Below are 21,692 nucleotides of genomic sequence, written 5' to 3' on the forward strand. Positions count from 1 at the left end.
ACTATTTATTATTTACGGTGCAACGGTAACGAAAACCAATTTCCCCCGGGATCAATAAAGTATGACTATGACTATGAAATGCAATGTTAGCATTCATTTCAAGAGGACTAGAGTATAAAAACAACCGGGTATATCTGAGACTTTATAAGGCATTGCTCAGACCACATTTGGAGTCTTTTGAGCAGAGTTGGGCCTCGTATCTAAGAAAGAATGTGCTGGCATTGGAGAGCGTCCAGAGGAGGTTTACCAAAATAAACCCAGGAATGAAAGGTTTAATGAATGAGGAGAGTTTGTAGACTCTGGGCCTGTACTCACTGGAATTTAGAAGAATGAGTGGGGATCCCATTGAAACCTACCGAATATTGAAAAGCCAAGACAGCATGTAACTGGAGAGGATGTTTTCAATAGTGGGAGAATCTAGGATTAGAGGGCACAGCCTCAAAATTGAAAGAAGTCCTTTTAGAACACAATGAAGAACTTCTTTAACCAGTGTGTGACAAATCTGTGTGACAAAAATTCATTACCATAGACAGCTGTGGAAGCCAAGTCATTGAGTATATTTTAAGTGGAGGTTGTTGATTAGTAATGGCAGCAAAGTTTACAGGAAGACGCTCGGAGAATGGTTTTGAGAGGGAACGTAAATCAGCTATGATCAAATAATGGAGCAGACTTGATAAATTTCTAGTGCCCGTGTCTTGAAAAGGTGGGCTTAGAAAAATAGATGCTTTGCTTATCATATTTCATGTTCTGTAGATTCAGGAATAGTTCCTGTAGATTGAGGGTAGAGCAAATATAACTGTTTGAAAAAAAAGAGGGAGAGAGAATTGTAGGGCTAATGTTAGTAGTAGGGAAAATGCTGGAGTCTTTATGGATGAACTAACAAAACATTAAAAATAATAGGCTTCAGCAGATCAACATGGATTTATGAAAGGAAAATCATGATTCATTAATCTTATGGCACTGTTAGAGGATATGATTAGTAGAATTGAAAAGGGTTAACCAGTTGATTGGGGGTACTTGGATCTTGACAGGATTTCAAAGAGGGTGAAGGGCGCTTAATGAGGTTAGAACACATGGAATTGGGGAAAACCTATCAACATAGATTGAGAATTGAATATTGGAAAGAAAGCCAAGTGTAGGAATAAGCTGATTTGTCTCAGGTTGGCAAGTTCTGACTAGCTGAGATCATCACTTAGGCCCCAGCTGTTCGGAGCATATAGCGGAAATTTCACTGAGAAGAAAAATTTCATATTTCCAAGTTCTCTAACAACAGTGAACTATGAGGGATTGTAATGATGCAAAAGGATGTAAAGTGTTTTCAGGGGAATACATATAATCTGGGTGAGTGTAAGAAATATGATATGGAAAATGTTATGTCACCTATTTTGGTACATAAAGCAGAAGAGCAGAGTGGTTGTTAAATGATAAGAGATCAAGTAATGTTAATGTTGAAAATTACTTACATGGATGCTTTTGTACTAAAGTTACTGAAGGTCAACATGTAGGTGTAACAAGTGATTATGAGGGCAAGTGGAGGGTTGATTGTAGGAGTTCTTGTTGTTGTTTCATATGGCATTCACACTTCTAATTGAAGTGTGGCCCAGGAAGGGCAGACACAAGTATGTCCATCTGGGTGCAGCTGTTGGACCGACCCTCGTCTGGCATCTCATCCCTAGCTGTTCTGACAAGGGTGGCCCTGAGTTGGCATCACCTGATGGACTCCTTGAAGCACACAAGCCTCCACACAACATCATTGTGTTGATCCATGGCTGTGGAGGACTGCAGAAGTAAGGAGGCCTTATTCCAATTGTGAAGAGTCTAAGTGAGAATGCACCAGGAATGCAGTTTTATTTTCCTTTCCAAGAAAGTATGTACTTGCCATAGAGGAAATGAAGGGAAGATTTAGTCAACTGGTTCAGAGATGGTGGTTTTGCTATATGACAAGGGTCCAAATAGACAGGGACTGTATTTTTTTCCAAGGAGTTCAGAAGATGAAGGAATGATCTAATCAAAACATACAAAGTTCCTAAAGGATAGATACTTTAGGTGCAGAGAGAAAGTTTTTATCTAATAGGAATCCAGGACCAAGCATCATGGTCTCAGAAATGATGCTAGGCTGTTAAGGACTGGAATGAGGAGAAATTTCATTCAGATAGTGGTGAATCTTTGGAATTCTCTACCTTGATAGGCTATGCAGGTTCTTTGTTGTGCTTATTGAAAATAAAGGATAATATACTCTACATTCAGTGACCATGTTATGAGGTACCTCCTGCAACTAATAAAGTGGACACTGACTGTATGTTCATGGTCTTCTGCTGCTGTAGCCCATCCACTTCATCGTTTGACATGCTGTGCATTCAGAGATGCTTTTCTGCACACCATTTATGTAACGAGTGGTTATTTGAGTTACTGTTGCCTACCTGTTAGATTGCACTGGTCTGGCTATTCTCCTCTGACCTTCTTGATTAACAAGGTGTTTTTTCCCACAGAACTTTTTATTTCCCACAGTATTTTCTGTAAACACTAGATGAAAATCCCAGCAGGTTAGCAGTTTTGGAGATACTCAAACCACCCTGATTGGAACCAACAAACATTCTGTGGTCAAAGTAATTGAGATCACGTATTTTCCCCATTCTGAGATTTGCTCTGAATGACAACTGAGCCTCTTGACCATGTCTGCATATTTTTATGCATGAAGTTGCTGCCACATGATTGGCTGATTAGATATTTGTATTAACAAGCAGGTGTACAGGTGTACCTAATAAAGTAGCCACTGAGTGTATTTCGGGACTTTATGAGAATCAAAGGCTATGGGATAGGGCTGGACATTGCCACTGATGTATAGGAGCAACCATGATCTTAATGAATGGTGCAGCTGGTCCAAAGGGCTGGATAGCATGCTCCTCTTCATACTCCTTATATTTTAATGGTATGTTCTTATGTTCCCTCAAAAGTGGGGGGGAGGGGAACAGAAACCCTAATCACATTTAAAATATACCTGGATGAACACATGAAGTACAATAGCTAACAAGTGCACAGACTGACAACTTGGAAGCACCATAAGACTGAACAAATTTTCTTTGGTTGAATTACCACGATCAATCTTTTCTTGAGTCATGTCAGCTGTTGGCTGTGAACAACACAACATAACTCCCCATTTAGAGTATTGTTGAGAGAAATGATTCTGATGGAAACTTGTCACAGGCCATTCTCAGCCCCAAAGAGTTTTCCACAGTGCCACTTCTTGAATCTCAGATCTTACTGTGGCCCCATGAATCCACTTCAGGTGGGTCTGTGTAAAGTTGTTTATTTAATAGCTTTCCTTCAGAGCTTCTACTTTCCTCAGTGGTACAAAATTCACTGGTCGAGGCATTTGACATCCGTCTGACCCATCTCCTCCCACATATCCTCCTAATCCCCGAACTACAATCACCACCCCTTCCCCCAATATCCTAATCGCTTGACCTGAAAAGACCATACAGACCAATCATAAATGGCCTCTACCTCACCACTCCCTCTTACAATCCAAACTCTCCCTGCAACTCAGTGTATTTGCAGCACAAGGAGAAAAATTGGGCAAGGCCAATTGAAAAGTGCTCATTGTCTGGCATCTCAGACACTACTTAATGTACAAGTAGTGTAATGTACAGTGACAAATTAACACATTTTGGAGTGCATCATTTAATATCTGTTGGCCTAGATTCTGCTGTATACCACATCTTTGGCATTGTACAATATCTCAAACGCGTTACCAGCCGTCATGTTTTATAAGAAGCTATTAAGACAGATGAACAAATGCTTAGTCAAAGAGTTAGATTACAGTGAGTCTTAAAGAAAGAATGATAAAGAATTTTTAAGTTGAGGACAGGTGCAGACATATCCATCAGTGATGAATCAATTCAAACTGGGCATGTGCAGAAGACTAGAACTGGCTGAAGTATTAGTCAGCTGTAGGAGGTTGCAGAGGAAACTGAAAAAAAGTATGTTTAAAATTAAGAAATTGCCAGCTGAGGAGCCAGGATAAATTAGCAAGCACAGAGATAAAGAGTGAACAGAATTTGTGAAATCGGATTCACAAATTACAACTTTAACCAAGTGCAGTTTTATGCAGGGTGAGAGATAAGCAATCAGTCAGCAGTACACTAGAATAACTGAACGTGGAACATAGAACATAGAAATCTACAGCACATTACAGGCCTTTCAGCCCACAATGATGTGTCAACCACGTAACCTACTCCAGAAACTGCCTAGAATTTCCCTACCACATAGCCCTCTAAGCACTATATCCTTATCTAAGAGTTTCTTAAAAGACCCTATTGTGTCTGCCTCCACCACTTTATTGGCAGTGCATTCCATGCACCCAACACTCTCTGTGTGGAAAAACTTAGCCCTGACATCTCCTCTGTACCTACTTCCAAGCACCTTAAAAATATACCCCCTCGTGTTAGCCATTTCCGCCTTGGGAAAAATCCTCTGGCTATCCACATGATCAATGCCTCTCATCATCTTATACACCTCTCTCAGGTCACCTCTCATCCAGCGTCGCTCCAAGGAGAAAAGGCCAAGTTCACTCAACCTATTCTCATAAGGCACACTCTCCAATCCAGGCAGCATCCTTGTAAATTTCCACTGTACTCTTTCTATAGTATCTACATTCTTCCTGTAGTGAGGTGACCAGAACTGAACACAGTATTCAAAGTGAGGTCTGTCCAAGGTCTTATATAGCTGTAACATTACCTCATGGCTCTTGAACTCACTCCCACGGTTCATGAATGCCAACACACCATATGCCTTCTTAACAACACTGTCAATCTGCGCAGCAGTTTTCAGTGTCCTATGGACACTACTACTACTACTTCGACTCAGGCCTAAGAGACCTATGGACACAGACCCCAAGATCTCTCTGATTCTCCACTCTCTGTCAAGAGTCTTACCATTAATGTTATATTCTGCCTTCAAATTTGACCTACCAAAATGCACCACTTCATACTTATCTGGGTTGAACTCTATCTGCCACTTCACAGCCCAGTTCTGCATCCTACTGATGTCCTGCTGTAACCTCTGACAACCCTCCAGAATATCCAAAACAACCCCAACTTTTGTGCCTTCAGAAGACTTACTAATCTACCCGTCTACTTCCTCATCCAGGTCATTTATAACAATCACAAAGAGGAGGGGTCCCAGAACAGATCCCTGCAGAACACCACTGGTCAGCAACCTCCAAGCAGAATATGAACCATCTAGAACCACCCTTTGCCTTCTGTGGGCAAGCCAATTCTGGATGCACAAAGCAAGGTCTCCTTGGATCCCATACCTCATTACTTTCTGAATGAGCCTTGCATGGGGAATCTTATCAAATGCCTTACTGAAATCCATATACATTACATCCACTGCTCTATCTTCATCAATGTGGTTTGTTACATTTTCAAAGAATTCAATCAGACTTGTAAGGCATGATTTACTCGTAATGAAGCCATGCTGACTATCCCTAATCAGATTACGACTCTCCAAATGCTCATAAATCCTGCCTCTCAGGATCTTCTCCAACAACTTGCCCACTACTGAAGTAAAACTCATTGGTCTATAATTTCATGAGTTAACTCTACTTCCTTTCTTGAACAAGGGAACAACATTTGCAACACTCCAATCCTCAGGTACTTCTCTCATCCCTATTGATGATGCAAAGATCATCGTCAAAGGCTCAGCACTCTCCTCCCTTGCTTCCCACAGTAGTCTGGGGTATACCTCGTCCAGTCCCGGTGACTTATCTAAATTAATGGTTTGCAAAAGCTCCAGCACATCTTTTTTCTTAATGTCTGTATGTTCAAGCGTTTCAGTCCACTGTAAGACATCCCCACATTTGCCAAGGTCTTTTTTCCTGGTGAATACTGAAGCAAAGTATTCATTAAGTACCTCTGTTACCTCCTCCAACTCCATGTACACGTTTCCACTATTACACCTGATTGGTCCTAGTCTCACACGGCTCATCTTCTAGCTCTTCAGATACTTGTAGAATACCTTGGGTTTTCCTTATTCCTGCTCACCAAGGCCTTCTCATGGTCCTTTCTAGCTCTCTTAATTTCATTCTTGAGCTCCTTCCTGGCAACCTTGTAATCTTCTAGAACTCTATCAGTACCTAGTTTCTTGAACCTTTCGTAAGCTTTTCTTTTCTTCTTAGTTCGATTTACTCTGTCCTTTGTACTCCATAGTTCTTTTACCCTACCATCCTTTCCCTATCTCATTGGAACATACCTATGCAGAATACCATGCAAATGTTCCATGAACATTTCTGCCGTGCATTTTCCTGAGAACATCTGCTCCCAATTTATGCTTCCAAGTTCCTGCCTAATAGCATCATGTTTCCCCCTACCCCAATTAAATGTTTTCCCAGATTGTCTGCTTCTATCCCTCTCCAGAGCTATGGTAAAGGAGATAAAGCTGTGATCACTACCTCCAAAATACTCACCCACCGAGAGATCTGACACCTGACCAGGTTCATTTCCCAATACCAGATCAAGTACAGCCTCTTCTCTAGTTGTCTTATCTACATATTGTGTCAGGAAACCTTCCTGAAAATACCTAACAAACTCCACCCTATCTAAACCCCTTGCTCTAAGGAGATGCCCATCAATATTAGGAAAGTTAAAATCTCCCATCACAACAACCCTATTATTATTGCATTGTTCCAGAATCTGCCTCCCCATCTGCTCCTCAATGGCCCTGTTACTATTATTGGGGAATCTATAAAAAAATACCCACTAGAGTTATAGTTCCCTTCCTGTTTCTGACTTCCACCCACACCAATTCAGTAGATAATCCCTCCATGACTTCCTCCTTTTCTGCAGTCGTGACACTGTCCCTGATTAGCAATGCCACGCCCCCACTTCTCTTGCCTCCCTCCCTGTCTTTTTTGAAACACATAAAGCCTAGCACACTCAGCAGCTATTCCTGCTCCTGAGATATCCAAGTCTCCGTAATGGCCACAACGTCACGGTTCTACGTATTGATTCACACTCTAAATTCATCCGCCTTGTTTATGATACTTCTTGGATTAAAATAGACACATCTCAAACCATCGGACTGAGTGCATCTTTGCTCTAACGTCTGCCAATCTCTCCCAACAAACTTCCGACAAGCTGTCTCTACTTGTGCACCAACTGCCCCATCCTCTGCCTCCTTACTTTGGTTCCTACCCCCTTGCAAATCTAGTTTGAACCCTTCCTAATCCAAAAGTAATAAAAACACAGATGAGGGCTACAAATACAAGTATGCCGAAGCAGTCATGTTATAAAGATGAAAGTGGGAGAACTTGGCGATTGAATCATTGGAAACCTGTCTCACATTCAAATAAATTGCTGAGAATATGAATAGACGATTTAATCGATGACAAGGGAGAGGTTCTCATGGTGGTCATGAAAAGAAGTTTTTGCCAGGGCTCAAAGACAGGGGATTAGATGTAGAACATTCCCCTAGTTCCCAGAATGGATGTTGCACCAGCAGCATATCAGAATGAAGCTGGAATGGAGGCTAGAGTGGTTAGCTGGCTATAAATGGGACCAAGTCAATGCTATCCCACCTAGAAGAATTATATAGAGACATTAGAGGAGGATTCTTTCATCAACCAAGTTAAAGACTACAGAAAGAAGTATGTAAAGATAGTTTACTAATGTGTCTGAAATAATTAGAGATTTTGGAAAAATTCTGTTTATCTGCTATAGCAGAGATAAGAACCTGGTGAAGAAATTTGAACATGGAGCTACAGGAAAGATAAACGCAGTTCTGGAAGGTCACAGAATGTTCAGGGGATTTCACTAGAAAAGATAGACTGGTGTTGGGGGAATAGTTTAGTGAGAATGGAAGGGACAGTAATATTAGCAACAACAGTTAGCACCGGGATCAGGGACACAAGTTGGATGATGAACAGCCTGATGAAAATGAGTCTATGGGATCAAGAGACAGGTCCAATAAAGAAGAATGGTTCATGTAGGAAAGAGAAATAGAGGGAAATTAGATTAGGATATGTTTAGGGTTCTATTGGGATGCCAATCTTCAGGTAATCCAGGTTCTGTAAATTAACAGAGGAAGCTGAAGTGATGATATCAATTTAGTGATAAAGTAGTCATTGAGCTTCCCACACTTAGGCATATTGATGGAGAGGGTAGGTACGTGGTTTAATATGGTTGGGCACATGGCTGGGGTAGCATGGGAAAGGATGGGAGAAAAACATTGGAGTAATCTCCACTTACAGATAATGAACAGTTTTAGCCATGAACAGCAGAAATTTACAGACTTTACTTGATCCAGCCAAATATTGTAAGTCAAGGCATGGCTAAATAAATGTAACCTAGGTGGAATAAAGTATCCACTTAGTATTTAGTTAGCATTTACTGATGAATATTTCAGGACCATGTTGAGAGTTACAATAGTAGAATTTCACTTTGTAGTACACACTTAGCTATGCCTGGAAACACTCAGCAGGTCAGACAACTTCTGCAGAAAGGAAACAGTTAAGCTAATTGTTCAGGTTGGGAACTATTCACCAGAACTTGAAAGGTCATCAGTCTTAAACATTCACTCTTTTTCCCTTTCTACACATGCCTCTCAGGCCTGCTGAGTGTTTCCAGCATTTTCTGTTTCCGTATCAAAAACTATGCTTTACTAAACACTGTGGATCCTGACTTATATTTGTTTATTCTCAAATCAAGCACTCTGCATTTGAAGACACATTTTAGTCAATGCATATTTATGTGAGTGAGCAGATGGAGCTAGGGTGGACGGGGGCAAGGTTGTGAGTGGGGCATAGCTGAGTGTCCATGAAGAAAATACCACTTAAAAAAAGTCAAATGATCCCTGGAATTATTGTAATACCCCAATTAAGGGCATTTATTATTGTATTACTACAATTACACTGTTGGGTATTTTATTTTTTGCAGGCCTTCTGTAAAATGCAATGTGTTCTGTTTATCAGATCTTACAGTCCAGTATTTTAGTTTCTATTAAGAAGTCATTTGATCAGTTTAAGAATGTTGTGTCAGCCAGTCGGGTGTCTAGTGGGATGCCACAGAACTGCACGCAGAATGTGGGTTCGGCAGCATGAGTAATTACAGCAAAGCACCCGACTACTCAACAATGAGCTCCAACTTTTATGTGCACATTATAGATTAGTTTAACTGTAATGGACCCTTTTTCTGTTAACTGTTTGTTGAAGTTGTAATATTTGTAAATATACTTCCAATTTAAGTTTCTGCCAGTGTAACTTCCGCTATTTCCAAGTGAATGATAACTTTTGCATGGAGCAGTATTTATAAAGCATTCAACAAAACTTTCATTCCCTCAACGGACATTCCAACTTTCCTGTTTGTGTTGAACCCAAATCATACTGACCCTAGACGTGTGTTGCCTGTTGAGAATGGCCATCTCACCATTTACCCATGCATTGCTGAGTCACATGGCTGTTAGCTAGAGATAGCAAACAAGCCTAATATGTTACGAGCCATCGTAAGAGGGTTACATTATATTCGATGGAAACCAATTGAAGCTAAAAATACAGCATTATCATTATTGCTTTAATGAAATAAGGCAGCACCTTCTGAGGATGAGGCTAATGAATGATGAGACGTTGTCAGGCAAAAATCGCATTGTGGTAATGACAAGAGTGGCAGGTATTCTGTATTATTTTGTTTATGTCAGTAGAGTATCAGTAAGGCAGAGGGCTGTGAAGGCCTATTAGCAGTAGACAGCTGTGCTATTATTGTTCAGAAAGGAAAGGCATTATGTTTCCAGTACTGCAGTAAGAACATAAGAAATAACACCTCAAGTTTGTTTCACCATTCATTAAGACCAAGGTTGATCTGTGCTTGGCCTTAGCATCAGTTGCCTAACTGTTCTGAATCTTTAACTCCTCTAGAGATCAAACATCTTTCTCAGCCTTGAACAGATTGAATAATTCAGCCTTCAGAGCTCTGAATATATTTAAGTTTCAGCGCCTACAGTTTTCTGGGATAGAGAAATCCAAAAGTTCATGATTCTTTATGAGAATAAATTCCTTATTCTGAAATTAGTTCCTCTGATTCCAGATACCACTAAAAGTGAAACATTCTTGGTGTACTTTGTTAAACTCTCTCAGAATTTTGTTTCAATGGAGATCACTTCTCATTTTTCTAAACTTCAGTGAGTAAAGGTTCTCTTCATCCTGAGAATCAACCATGTGATGCTTTCCTGAACTGCTGATAGGACAAGTATATGCCTCCAAGAATAAAGAGACCAAAGCCAAATGCAAGCTTTAGCTAATTTTATACTCCATCTGCTTTGCAATAGAGGTCCATATTCCATTTACACTTTTTCAGTTGGTTTTCTGTTTCATGTTCAGGAATGTCTCCCTTCAAAAGCATTCTGTAGCTTATCTCCATTTGAACAATATTATTCTTTCTATTCTTCCTGCAAAAGTGATAGCTTTACATTTATCCACATTGCAATTGATCTCCCATCCTTATTCCACTCACCTAACATATCTACAGCCTTTGCACATTTTTTAGTTCTTCTTTATGACTTTCCCAGCTATCTTGGTAGCATAGCAAATTTGGTTACAATATCCCAATCCCTTCTTCTAAGTCATTGATATAGAAAGCAAATAGTTGAGGTCTGTAACACTCCACTGATGAAAGCTTATCAACTTGAAAATGATACAGTTTTCCCAACTGTTTTCTTTTCTCCAATCCTCCATCCAATGCCATGATCTCGTGCTTCTATAATAATGTTTTATGTTGCACGTTAAAGAATACCTTCTGGAAATGTCAATATACTATTTGTAATGTTACTTTATTCGTTCTTCCAGTGATAGCCTTAAAGAGCTTTATTACATTTGTCAAATATAATTCTTTTCTTGAAAACAAGTTGACTTTACTTGATTGTCCTAATAACGTCCTTGTAGTTGATGGTTGATTGCTCAAACAGAATCTATATTTGGCCATGGGTGTATTACCCAAATAGTAAAGTTGAGAGTCATTGTGCTTAATAGAGTGATTGGCCCTTTGACCCACCAATCTGCGCTGCCCATTTTGTCCATCTATACTAATCCTACTTGCCCAAAGTAGGAGTGTATCATTCTATGCCTTGGCTATTTATATGACTGTCTAACCGTCTCCGAAACGTAGTAATTATATCTTATTCAGTAATATATCAGTATTTTAAAATGTTATTTATGGGTCCTTAATTTTACTCTGAATCCTAAGAGATTTTTTTGACAACTCTTCCCATTTAGAATTTTAAAAAATCATCTTTAGTCAATAGTACTGAGCATAAGATAGATTTAAGAGGTATCAGTGCTACTACACAGCATAATTAGCACAATGAATTTTGAAGTAATTGTGTGCACCTGCCATCACACACTTAATAGCCATACCGAACTAATTTATGTGAAACACTGAATACTTTCTTGTTAAGGTATATCATTTACCATTTTCTGCTCTCCTTGAAAAACAGAAATACTCATAACAAGAACATGATATCTGATAGAAGGTATACCAACCTTAAGCTCTCACCTTTCTCTAAGGCCAACCAATGACTCATGGTCGGGGAGTAGGCAACAATTTTCTGATCCCATCTGAGACAGACTAAGGTAATTCTTACTTACTATCATGACCAAAATTAAAGATTAAACACTGAATACAATATTTTGGATTCACTTTTAATTCCTGTGGAGTTTCCAACAAGTGAACTTTGGTTGTAATTTAAATGTAACATGCTGTATCCAAAACAGACAGGAGCATCCTTCCTCAAGAGGTTTCATTATAAACTCACCATATAGAGTTATCATTGAGTTAGCTAATCCAATAGAAGACCTTCCTGCTTTAGAATCACAACTTCAAACTGATTAGTCTGAAGCTTATTCCAGTGGAAAAGGAGCTCTAAAATAAGATTATGTTCTTTTTTGTTTGTTTTATCTTTTAAACATTAAAAAGAGATCTGAAAGTAGTATAAACCAGGAACAAATTTCTCAGAAATTTCTCTGTAGATGCTCTTAGAAAATATGATGATGTGCAAAACAAAAACTGTTCCCTTGAAGTGCCAAGATGTATGTATTGGATTTGGATAGACTGCAAGGTTTGTCAGCCTCAGGAGTGTCAATGAACCGCTGCTCTGAAGTAGAAAGGGGGAAAATTTCTCTCTCCTGAAGGCATGGCAACAGACCTTATCACAGGTCGCATTCCCTCACCAGTAGCTGATATTTATTCCCCTTGCTACTCAAACTCCTTGAGCTATTCTATCCCAAATAAAAAGGCAAAAAGCATCCACGATAAACTGATAACGCTTAATCTGACATAGTAAGACTAAGAGACCTACATGAAGTGTTCTCAAAGCTCTTAAAGCTTAAAAGTAGAGATCATAGTTTCAAAAAATATGCACATGTGTGCCATATTAGATATTGGATCCAGAAAGAACAAATTTTGAAGTCACTGACAGGAACTAATCACAATAATCAAAAAAGGAGATTAAAACCATAGATTGTATCACAACTAGGCACAGAGAAAAATAAATATAAGTAAAACACTTATTTTATTTATATTTATTTTTCTCTGTGCCTAGTTGTGATACAATCTATGGTTTTAATCTCCTTTTTTGATCCAGCATCGATCCTGGTGGCACACTTCCTTTGCATCTTGTCAACCGGATAAAGACCCATGTCATTATTGTGTTTCTTGTTAGCCAATGTATCTTCCATCCATGCCAACGTTTTACCTCCTACACTATGAATTCTTATTTTCTGCAATAACTTTTGATGTGGCACTTCACAATTAGCACACTGGAAATCTAAATGTAGTATATTCACTGTTTCTTCTTTATCTAAAGCACATGATAGTTCTTCAAAGAACTCCATTAAATTGGTCAAACATGATTTCCCTTTTATAAAACCATGTTGACTTTGCCTGATTACTAAGTATTGTTTAAGTGCCCTGATACTATATCTATAAAAATTGTTTCTAACATTTTCCCCCTGATGGGCATTAAATTAACTGCAGTCTCCCTCCTTTTTGAAAAAGTGGAGTTAATTTCTTTATATTCTAATTCAATGAAATCACATATTAGACTCAATTGAAGTATATTTCAAGTGATGCCACACTCACAATAGTTCACTGTATCTTTGAGAATGCTTCAATTGACAGTTCTTTGAGATGTGACAAATTCAAGACAGTTAATCGTATTCATAGTTCCCACGTCACACTGAAGTAATGAAACTTGCCATCATCTAGGATTAATTTTACATGTACCCAAATTGCACGAAAGCATTCTGAAATAAAGCACTAAAAGTTCCAAAACACTTGGTAATGTTTCAGGTAAATTTAACATAATAGCATTAATATATTTTATCCACTGATTTAATTTTGATTCTCTATAATGTGATGTCAGTGAGAGATTCAGATTAGGTTTACTCTAAATTTTCTAGACATATATTTCGTTTACTACACACTAAGAGCACTAAAGTGGATATTTAATTATATTTTCAGTTTAATCAGATGAAAGAGGAATTACAAGATATATTAGTCATGAAGCAATATGTAAACATTATCATCCATGAGCAACAGATAAATCAATAATTACACGTGTAAAAACTGTTAACAGAAATTTAGCGAAAACACCATGATTGTAAGTCAAAATAGTCTCAGTGACTTCAGTAATGTAATGTATCCACTGTTTTTTACATTCAGGTTGCAAAAAAAGTCATGACAGGCTAACACAGGAAATCAAACCCTTGGTGAATACTTCGAGGGATTTAAAGGCTGGGCTTCGCAGGAGAATTGACAATTTTTGCATTAGAAATAGGTTAATTATTTGCATTTCAATAGGTCACAACACATAGGTATTTAAATCAAAAGTAAGGAACAATGAAATGATATTTGAATATTCAACAAAGAAATGAACCAGTACTTCTTGAAAAGTTCCACATTCTCAAATCCAACTCTCACCTTAATACAGAGGTACATTATACAGTACACATAGTTCAAAGAGACACCATGCAATCCAGCTCCCACTTCTTTTGTAAGTATTTTTTTATCCCCTTAAAGCCCTTCCACTATATATTGACCATTTTTCTTCTTTGAATTTTCTTGTGTCCAACTTCATTTAAATCAGAATAGTGTGGTTGTTTTTCCTTCAGACCAAAATGGCATCTTTGTCCTCCCTCCAATTTCCCCTGTTCATTCAGCTCCTATTTATTTCTTATGTTTAAAGGAGCACCACTATGTCCTCGCTGTATCATATGCTAACATTTTCTTTGTACTCCCTGTCAGTTAATGTTAGCTATCATAGTCCTCTGGAACTCTAAGCATCATGTCTAACTATATAGTTGCCTTCAAGCTTTGCTCCCAGATTTTGCACTTATTTTTCTCCTTTCTTTCAATTAATATTCATCATTTCCTCTTCATTGCTATCATACCTTTAGCCACATTCATTGCCACCTTCATTTTTCCTTCTTTCTTTTCAAATACTTCAATTTCCCTCTCTTAATCATCGATTCTCACTTCTTTCTGCCCTTTATTTTATCCATTTCCACCCTGTACATCTTAAGGTGAACCTGAGCCATTCTATTGCTGCTCCTGGAAATGATTATGGTCATTGCATACTCTTACACAAAAAAATGTTGTCCTAGCCAGAATACTGCATTAGTCAGGAGCAGCAGAAATACATTTACATTAGCACACATTGTTGAAGCATATTTCAGTGAAAAGCTTGGTCTGAGCCACCAAATACAACCACAAAAAAAATCATAGTTGGCATGTGTGAAGCAGTAGGGAAAGACTAAGGCTCTTGTGTCTGATGCTACCTTGATAGTTTCTTTCTGCACCTCATATAAACACAGAACAAAGAGTAACTGTGGCAAAGAAATGAGCTCACAAAAAACCCTATACTTTAAAGAAAATTTTAAAAAATGACAAATGGCTTTAAGAATAAACTGAAATCATCACACCCAAATACTGGCTTATTATTTATTCACAGTTTCAATATTATTAAATTTATTTTCCTCCAGTCTTGCCATTTTCCCTTTGATATTTCTGAATGATTAAGGGAGACAAACAATTTTCTTACTGCCTCTACCAACATTCACGATACAACTTACTACTCCAGGTACAAAATCCAATGACTCACTGATATTTTTCATCATGAATACTCACACAATTTTTACATTATGTAGAATTAACTCATTTTTTAACAAATACCTGAGCATCTTGGCTGATGAAAGGTTATAACTCATTGTACTATGCATTTATTGATATGTGTGATATTCTTTCATTACATGGCTATTATTATTCTATGGACCACACAAATTCATATTCGAAAATGACTAATTAATTTTCACACAAAGGTAGAAGACCAGATATGCAAAAACACCATGAAGGAAGAGACAAACAGCACTTCTGTAATTTGTTCTCCCTTCAACAGCTTAGACAAAGGTTTGTTTTTCATAAAGCACAGATTTTGAACTGAAGGATACATTGCACATTCAAACCTGCCAAGAAGTGCAGGCTGATTATACTTAACAGAATTCACAGCCAACAGAAAGAAATGAGTAACAAGAGGATCTATGGCACCTCTCACCCAGTGGTGGAACTAATTATAGAAAATCTGCATATATACAAATATTTCACTGAATGTAAAGGTGCTAAGATTTAGTGATTAACATTGTTTTCAACTTTGCATATGCTTATATGCTTCTCTAATAATTTGCCATAAAAATTCACTGACATAAACTTTGGACTTTTGGTTGAGCTGGCAGTTAGAGCCATGTTAGATGTAGTAATGAAGGCAAAGATTTTTATTATCACTACACATTCTATGGTGAAGAACCAAAGGTGACTATCTAGCCCCAAATCGCATAAAAGGGTCGCTGTTTCATCAATCAAAATAGTAATCTTATATATGGTTTGCCAATCACTGTCTAAGCATGATTGAAATTCTTCTTTATAACAGATTGGCATAGGATTGGGATTATAATACCTAATTTCCCACATGCAAAATGGGCGTTTAAGTTTTCAATAGGAAATATCATATTAGTGCACTTCTTCTATGCAAGTGATGCATACGTACAGGCATGTACCTTACTTACGTATGCTCCTACAACATGTACACTGCTGTCAATTGCTTTAGGTCCTCACTAGACAGAAGTGAAAATTAAGAGATATTGATGGAACGTAAGTTTGAACTACACTTACATGTTTTATTATGGAGTTTAGGCAGGCTTTTCATTACATTCAATGATTGCTGCTGCTCACTGCTTGTTTCACCCCAAATTGTTCTTACTGACACCCCTAACTTAGCTGAGGATCTTGGCCACCTTCCAAATATAGGCTGGGCTATGACTGATGCCCAAGCTCACAGCTGATTAGTCTATGTGGCATGCCAAGTTCATGGTTCTAATTTTGGCTGTATTAAGTATGTGCGGCTCGGTCTATGTTGACACAGTGCCAATTTTCAATTATAATCCAATTTCCGTTTAAGTATAAATATATACAATATACTTAATGCACTGGAATAAGCAGCACCTAATTGAATAAATGATAAAGTAATGACCTTACCTTACATATAGTGAGCGTTTCTGGTTGGTTCTTAGGGAGCCAGACCCTGAACTCATACTGTGATTTAGCATCTGTTCCCGCAAGTCATGGATTTTTGCCTCAAACCGGCTGTATTCTTAATAGGCAAGATGGAGTAAGGATAAAAAAAAACAAATAAAAATATTTCAGATTTTATTTTTCTATAGCTCATTCAATATTGGGTTTATTGGCTATAAAATAACAACACATATTTCCACTGCTTCCCATCATTACCCCTCCCCCCCATAATGCACAAGGCCATCCACAACAGGAAACAATGCAGTTCAAACTGTTCCCGGGAATTCATGAATTTCACCTTTTGATTAAACAATGCATTTCCAGAGAAATCTATAAAGCCAGTTTTAATTCATGTGGTCTTAATGTTAACAGATTCATATAGATCTACAATAGAGAGGTTGCAGTTGCAAAGTTAAGTGACTTTATCAACCAGCGACATCTTTTCAATATATTAGTGGTTGCATTCAGGATTATATATTAGGCTTCTTCTAAAACATCGTTAGGCATTTTACATTACAATTCTGCAGGTCTGTGGAAGATGCTTTTAGACACAGAAAAGGTTGTATAGTATTTAGAGTGCAAAATATTATAAACAATTTAAAGAGGTTTACTACTGATATATATGTTCTCATTGGCATTTAAAGTGATTTATTACCACACAATTTTTATACCAATAATTAAAGTAGAATTATTAATCACAATGCAAATTAAATATACGCAGGGGCCGATGATTACTTTCAGAAATATTGATTCCTAGCTATTATGTTGTAAAATAACTTTGTATATTGTCAGGATATAGGGAATAAACAAGACAGTCAGAACCCAGTATATCTGCTGATAGTTATATATATCTGCCTGCACAATCCCTGCAATCTGTATCAGAGTGATTCAACATTACACATGAAAATTCTGTCTTAACAAATATGATCGCACAGCTCTTTGCACTTAAAGAGTAAACAGCATTCATTGTGTTATTTCATTTCAATGTTTGATCCACCAAAGGGATCTTCAAAGGTCTATGTTTCTTTTTCTAAATATAATTATAATACAATCACTTATCAAGGAAAGAGTTAGGAAAGCAGGAACAAATAACAATAAGTCCTTCAAATCACAAATACCAAATTACATTGCAAACCATATACACATTTTCCACAGCAGGATAACCTCGACAGCCAACTGAGAGAAATCACCAGGGAAACCAAATGCATTGAAATAGATTTCTATAAACATCCATTCAGTTAATCTCAGTAGAAATATTTTAAACTAGCGCCTAAAATCAGCATTATGTTATTATTCCATAGGTATCTCTTTAAAAAAATCAAAATCCCACCTGAAAACAACAGTACCTTTCCAATTGTGTTCAAATCTTCCTAGGAATAACAAGGAATCAGGGCTATCCTGTCACGGCAGCAGCAGTAGAGCTCAAGAAGGAATGACCCATTAAAAATGTGCAGTCAAACCCAGAGTCATTTGACCAAGTTGTGTTTTCTGTTATTTCAACTCATCCTATCACTGCAGTCTATGATGGCACATGATGGAATGGTTTAATACCTCATATCATCAAACAACAAATGTCTTTAAATGCTGACAGCAGCTTTTTACTGCAGATGGTAATCATTATTAGATTCAATTTTCTCCATTATGTTCACCAGAGGGCTTTTTGCAAATCTTTATTCAAGAGAACAAGTTTTATTAATTATTTTTTTCATATATTTAACTCTGTATTTCCACTGCTACCCCCCTCTATTCCCCCCACTCTACCTGGTAGTTAGCATGTTCCATTTTAATTCATTTGTTTACAGGTTTCTAAGATTCTGAGGTCGGAAGAAGAATGAATAAGGACATTTTAAAAACATGTACAAAAGAAAACAACAGTAGGTATTATTTTATACTGTGTGTATCCGAAGCGCACCTATGACTTGGAAATGCGTAAGTTTATTTTTTTTACTGCTATAAGACTGAAAAAGTGAATTATAATACAATGTTTTTCAAAATGCCTTTATTATTTGGAGCTGCTGCCAACATACACAGTGATAGAAAATTTTCATTCTTTGGATTTATTTTACACAAAATTCAAGTTCAAATTAAGAAAGAATTGCCACAATATTTTAAAGGAAGTCTTCCGAAATACAGATAAAATAAAAAGGAAACAATTATCAACATCAAAGCAGTGATATAACGTGCAGTTTTCTGAAACAGTTATGGATTATTTTACTAACTTCATTGGTACCTTTTCAAGAAAGAAGAAAAGAAATTTTATTTTAATTAGTCCCCTAATTTGCTACTCTCACGGTGTCTGGAAGTAGTAAAATAATCTGGGGAAATTGAGTTAAATTAGAGGACAATTTTTAAGGAAATAGAACAGGTACAGTAATAGAAGAAACGGAATGGTGCAACTTCAAGTTCACTCCTCAGATCGTATACTTAATTGTTATTAGTAGCCAGATTGACAATGAGGGCATTATAATTAATTACAATGTACTGGCACAGGAAAGAAAAACATCAGTCTGTCTCCTGCTGTTCCTCATTATCCAGTGACCCCTGCTGGAAAGTTTGATTGTGAACAGGACTGGGTTTGGCAAATACAACCAATAAAATACCCCGCAGACTTTCAAAATTCGTGCAATTGTAAGGATCTAGAATCCAGCAAGCAATTGAAATCTTTCTCTGTCAAATAGATAAGTTTCATGAGCTAATTTTATACTGGTAAAATGTTCCTAAAACATTACTTACATTTTTACTTAAGTTTGTATTTGCAGTTTGTTGTCTTTCACACATTGTACATCCTGCTGGGTGTGGTCTTTCACTGATTCTGTTATGGTTCCTGGATTTACTGAGTATGCCCACAAGAAAATGAATCGCAGGGTTGTATATGGTGACATGTATGTACTTTGATAATAAATTAACTTTTAACTTTGAACTAAATCAATTATTATTTCCTTGGAGAACACATTTATTTTCTGAAAACTAATGAATAATGAATAAACTAAATATCAGATTTGAGTATTGGATTAATGTTACTCAGAACAACTATTTCTAAAGAAATTTTACCTCAGATATATTGTGGTCTTTGTAAAATGTCAGAAAAATGCTACACTTAGCGTAATTAAACCAAATCTATTTTAAAACGCAAACAACAGGAATTCTGCAGATGCTGGAAATTCAAGCAACACACATCAAAGTTGCTGGTGAACGCAGCAGGCCAGGCAACATCTCTAGGAAGAGGTACAGTCGACATTTCAGGCCGAGACCCTTCGTCAGGACTAACTGAAGGAAAAGTTAGTGATATTTTAGTTCTGTTTACAGTGGGACAGTCATTATTAACACAAAACTCAATTTTATATCTTCACTGCTTATTGATCCTGTAATTTTAAGTTCAATTGCACGTGACTATCATTTAAGTGCTGGACAGCTGTTCTCACATCAGAACCAAATATCATCATACATCAACACTAAAAGAGGGGAAATGCGACCAATACTTCTAATTTCTATTTTACAAACAGATTTGAAAGTATTGAGGAGCAATAATTTGTAGAAATAATTCCAATATCCGTAAGTGGCAATAACCATTTTACCCTTAATATATCAATAAAAAATTGACCTACAGTATAACTGAATGAGCTAAAAACCCAATAAGCCAAAATAACACCCACTAACATAGCATGGCACAGGTGGGGACTATAAAAGCATATCCTGGTACAATTACTCTGTGATTTTCATTCACACACTTTATACTAGAAATTATGCAATGTGTGATTTTTTTTTTACAATTTCACAAATAGACTTTATGCATAAAAATACATACAAGAAATACAAAAAAGCTGCATGGCTTTCTTTGCATTCATATTGTCATCCAGTCTATACATTCAGAGTATTATCAAATCTACCAGTATACCTTTGTACTGTTAGTATACTCTCTACACAAAGCCCATTGGCACTCTTGTTGCTTCTTTCAACAATACACACTGCAAGCGTTTGAGAGGCTCTTCCACATGTTCCAGCCATTCAGTGTGCAGTGGTGACAGGACCTTAGACAGCATTCCTCCACAAAGCCTTTGCATCAGCTGTACTAAGCTTCCGTGCATCCCTCAGCACATTCTCCAGAACCCCAGTATGTGCCGGATGGCAGTATTCCCTAGAAACATACTGTTGTACCAGAAGACCAATAAGTTTCAAGCAGACAGAAGTTCGTCTTTCACTGAGTTGATCATTGTCTAGAGACACTTGAGGCTTGTCCAGATATGTATCATTGGATCAGCAATCTCTCTGCAATGCAACTGCTTGAGATGAACCTCAATAAGGGTCCTTGTATCCTTTTGTACATCTTGTTTGCAAATCTGCAGAGCGCAGTGAGGTCAGCAATCACCTCATCCTCATCACAACCAAATCAGGGGGAGCATGTGCTGGGAGTGAGGTATCATTGCTGGTGTATGAAGGATCTGACAGGGAGGGCACACTCACTGCCAGCCAAGTGAGATCTCAGTGATCAGATTTGATGGTTTTGACAGTGAACACAGGAAATTAATCACTGAATCCATCATGTTCTTTTCTGCAATTCCTGCAAGATGTTCTACGTTTGCTTGCACTGGTAGAAAGCAACCAACGAGAACATCAAAAGATTGTTTATCTTCAAAGGATTCAGAAAGTAATAGAGAGTCAGAGGGAATTGTGTTAACTCCAGAAAAAAATTCCGGTAAGATGGCAGCATGTTTGATTGTAGCAGCTTCTACGGGGTTAACCAAAGGTGTTTTCATCTTTTTTAAATGTGTTTTTATATAATTGCAAGACCTTGCTTGACATTAAGAACTTAAAGAACTGTAGATCTACCCCATCAGCGAGTTGCTCATTGGCGGAGAAACTGAGGAGCTGGACTCAGTGTGAATCGTGCTACTGCCTGCATCGGCATTGGAGGAGTCGGAGCATGCAGGCAGAGTGCAGTCTAATAGCGAGTGATGGCCCCAGTCATTTTCTTATGATTGCAAGACCCTGTTGGACATTGTTAATGTGGAATGCTCCAAGTCCAATTCACTGATTTATTGGTGGACAGCAGGAGCAGACAGTAGGGGAGCTGCGTGGCATCGACTG

At 37.6% G+C, this 21,692-nt stretch overlaps 1 protein-coding gene across 6 annotated transcripts in view; it reads right to left on the reverse strand.

Annotated features, from left to right (window-relative positions):
* The window catches only part of dlg2 (discs, large homolog 2 (Drosophila)), an 823,880-nt gene that overhangs the window by 184,333 nt on the left and 617,855 nt on the right, over nucleotides 1-21,692 (reverse strand). For all 6 annotated transcript variants that reach the window (XM_072263309.1, XM_072263307.1, XM_072263311.1 and 3 more), the window contains one exon: nucleotides 16,572-16,686. In XM_072263309.1, the coding sequence (XP_072119410.1) occupies nucleotides 16,572-16,686 (115 nt within the window). The remainder of the gene's footprint in view (nucleotides 1-16,571; nucleotides 16,687-21,692) is intronic.

Source organism: Mobula birostris, chromosome 7 (genome assembly GCF_030028105.1).
Source record: "Mobula birostris isolate sMobBir1 chromosome 7, sMobBir1.hap1, whole genome shotgun sequence".
In the NCBI taxonomy this organism is placed as follows: Eukaryota; Metazoa; Chordata; class Chondrichthyes; order Myliobatiformes; family Myliobatidae; genus Mobula; species Mobula birostris.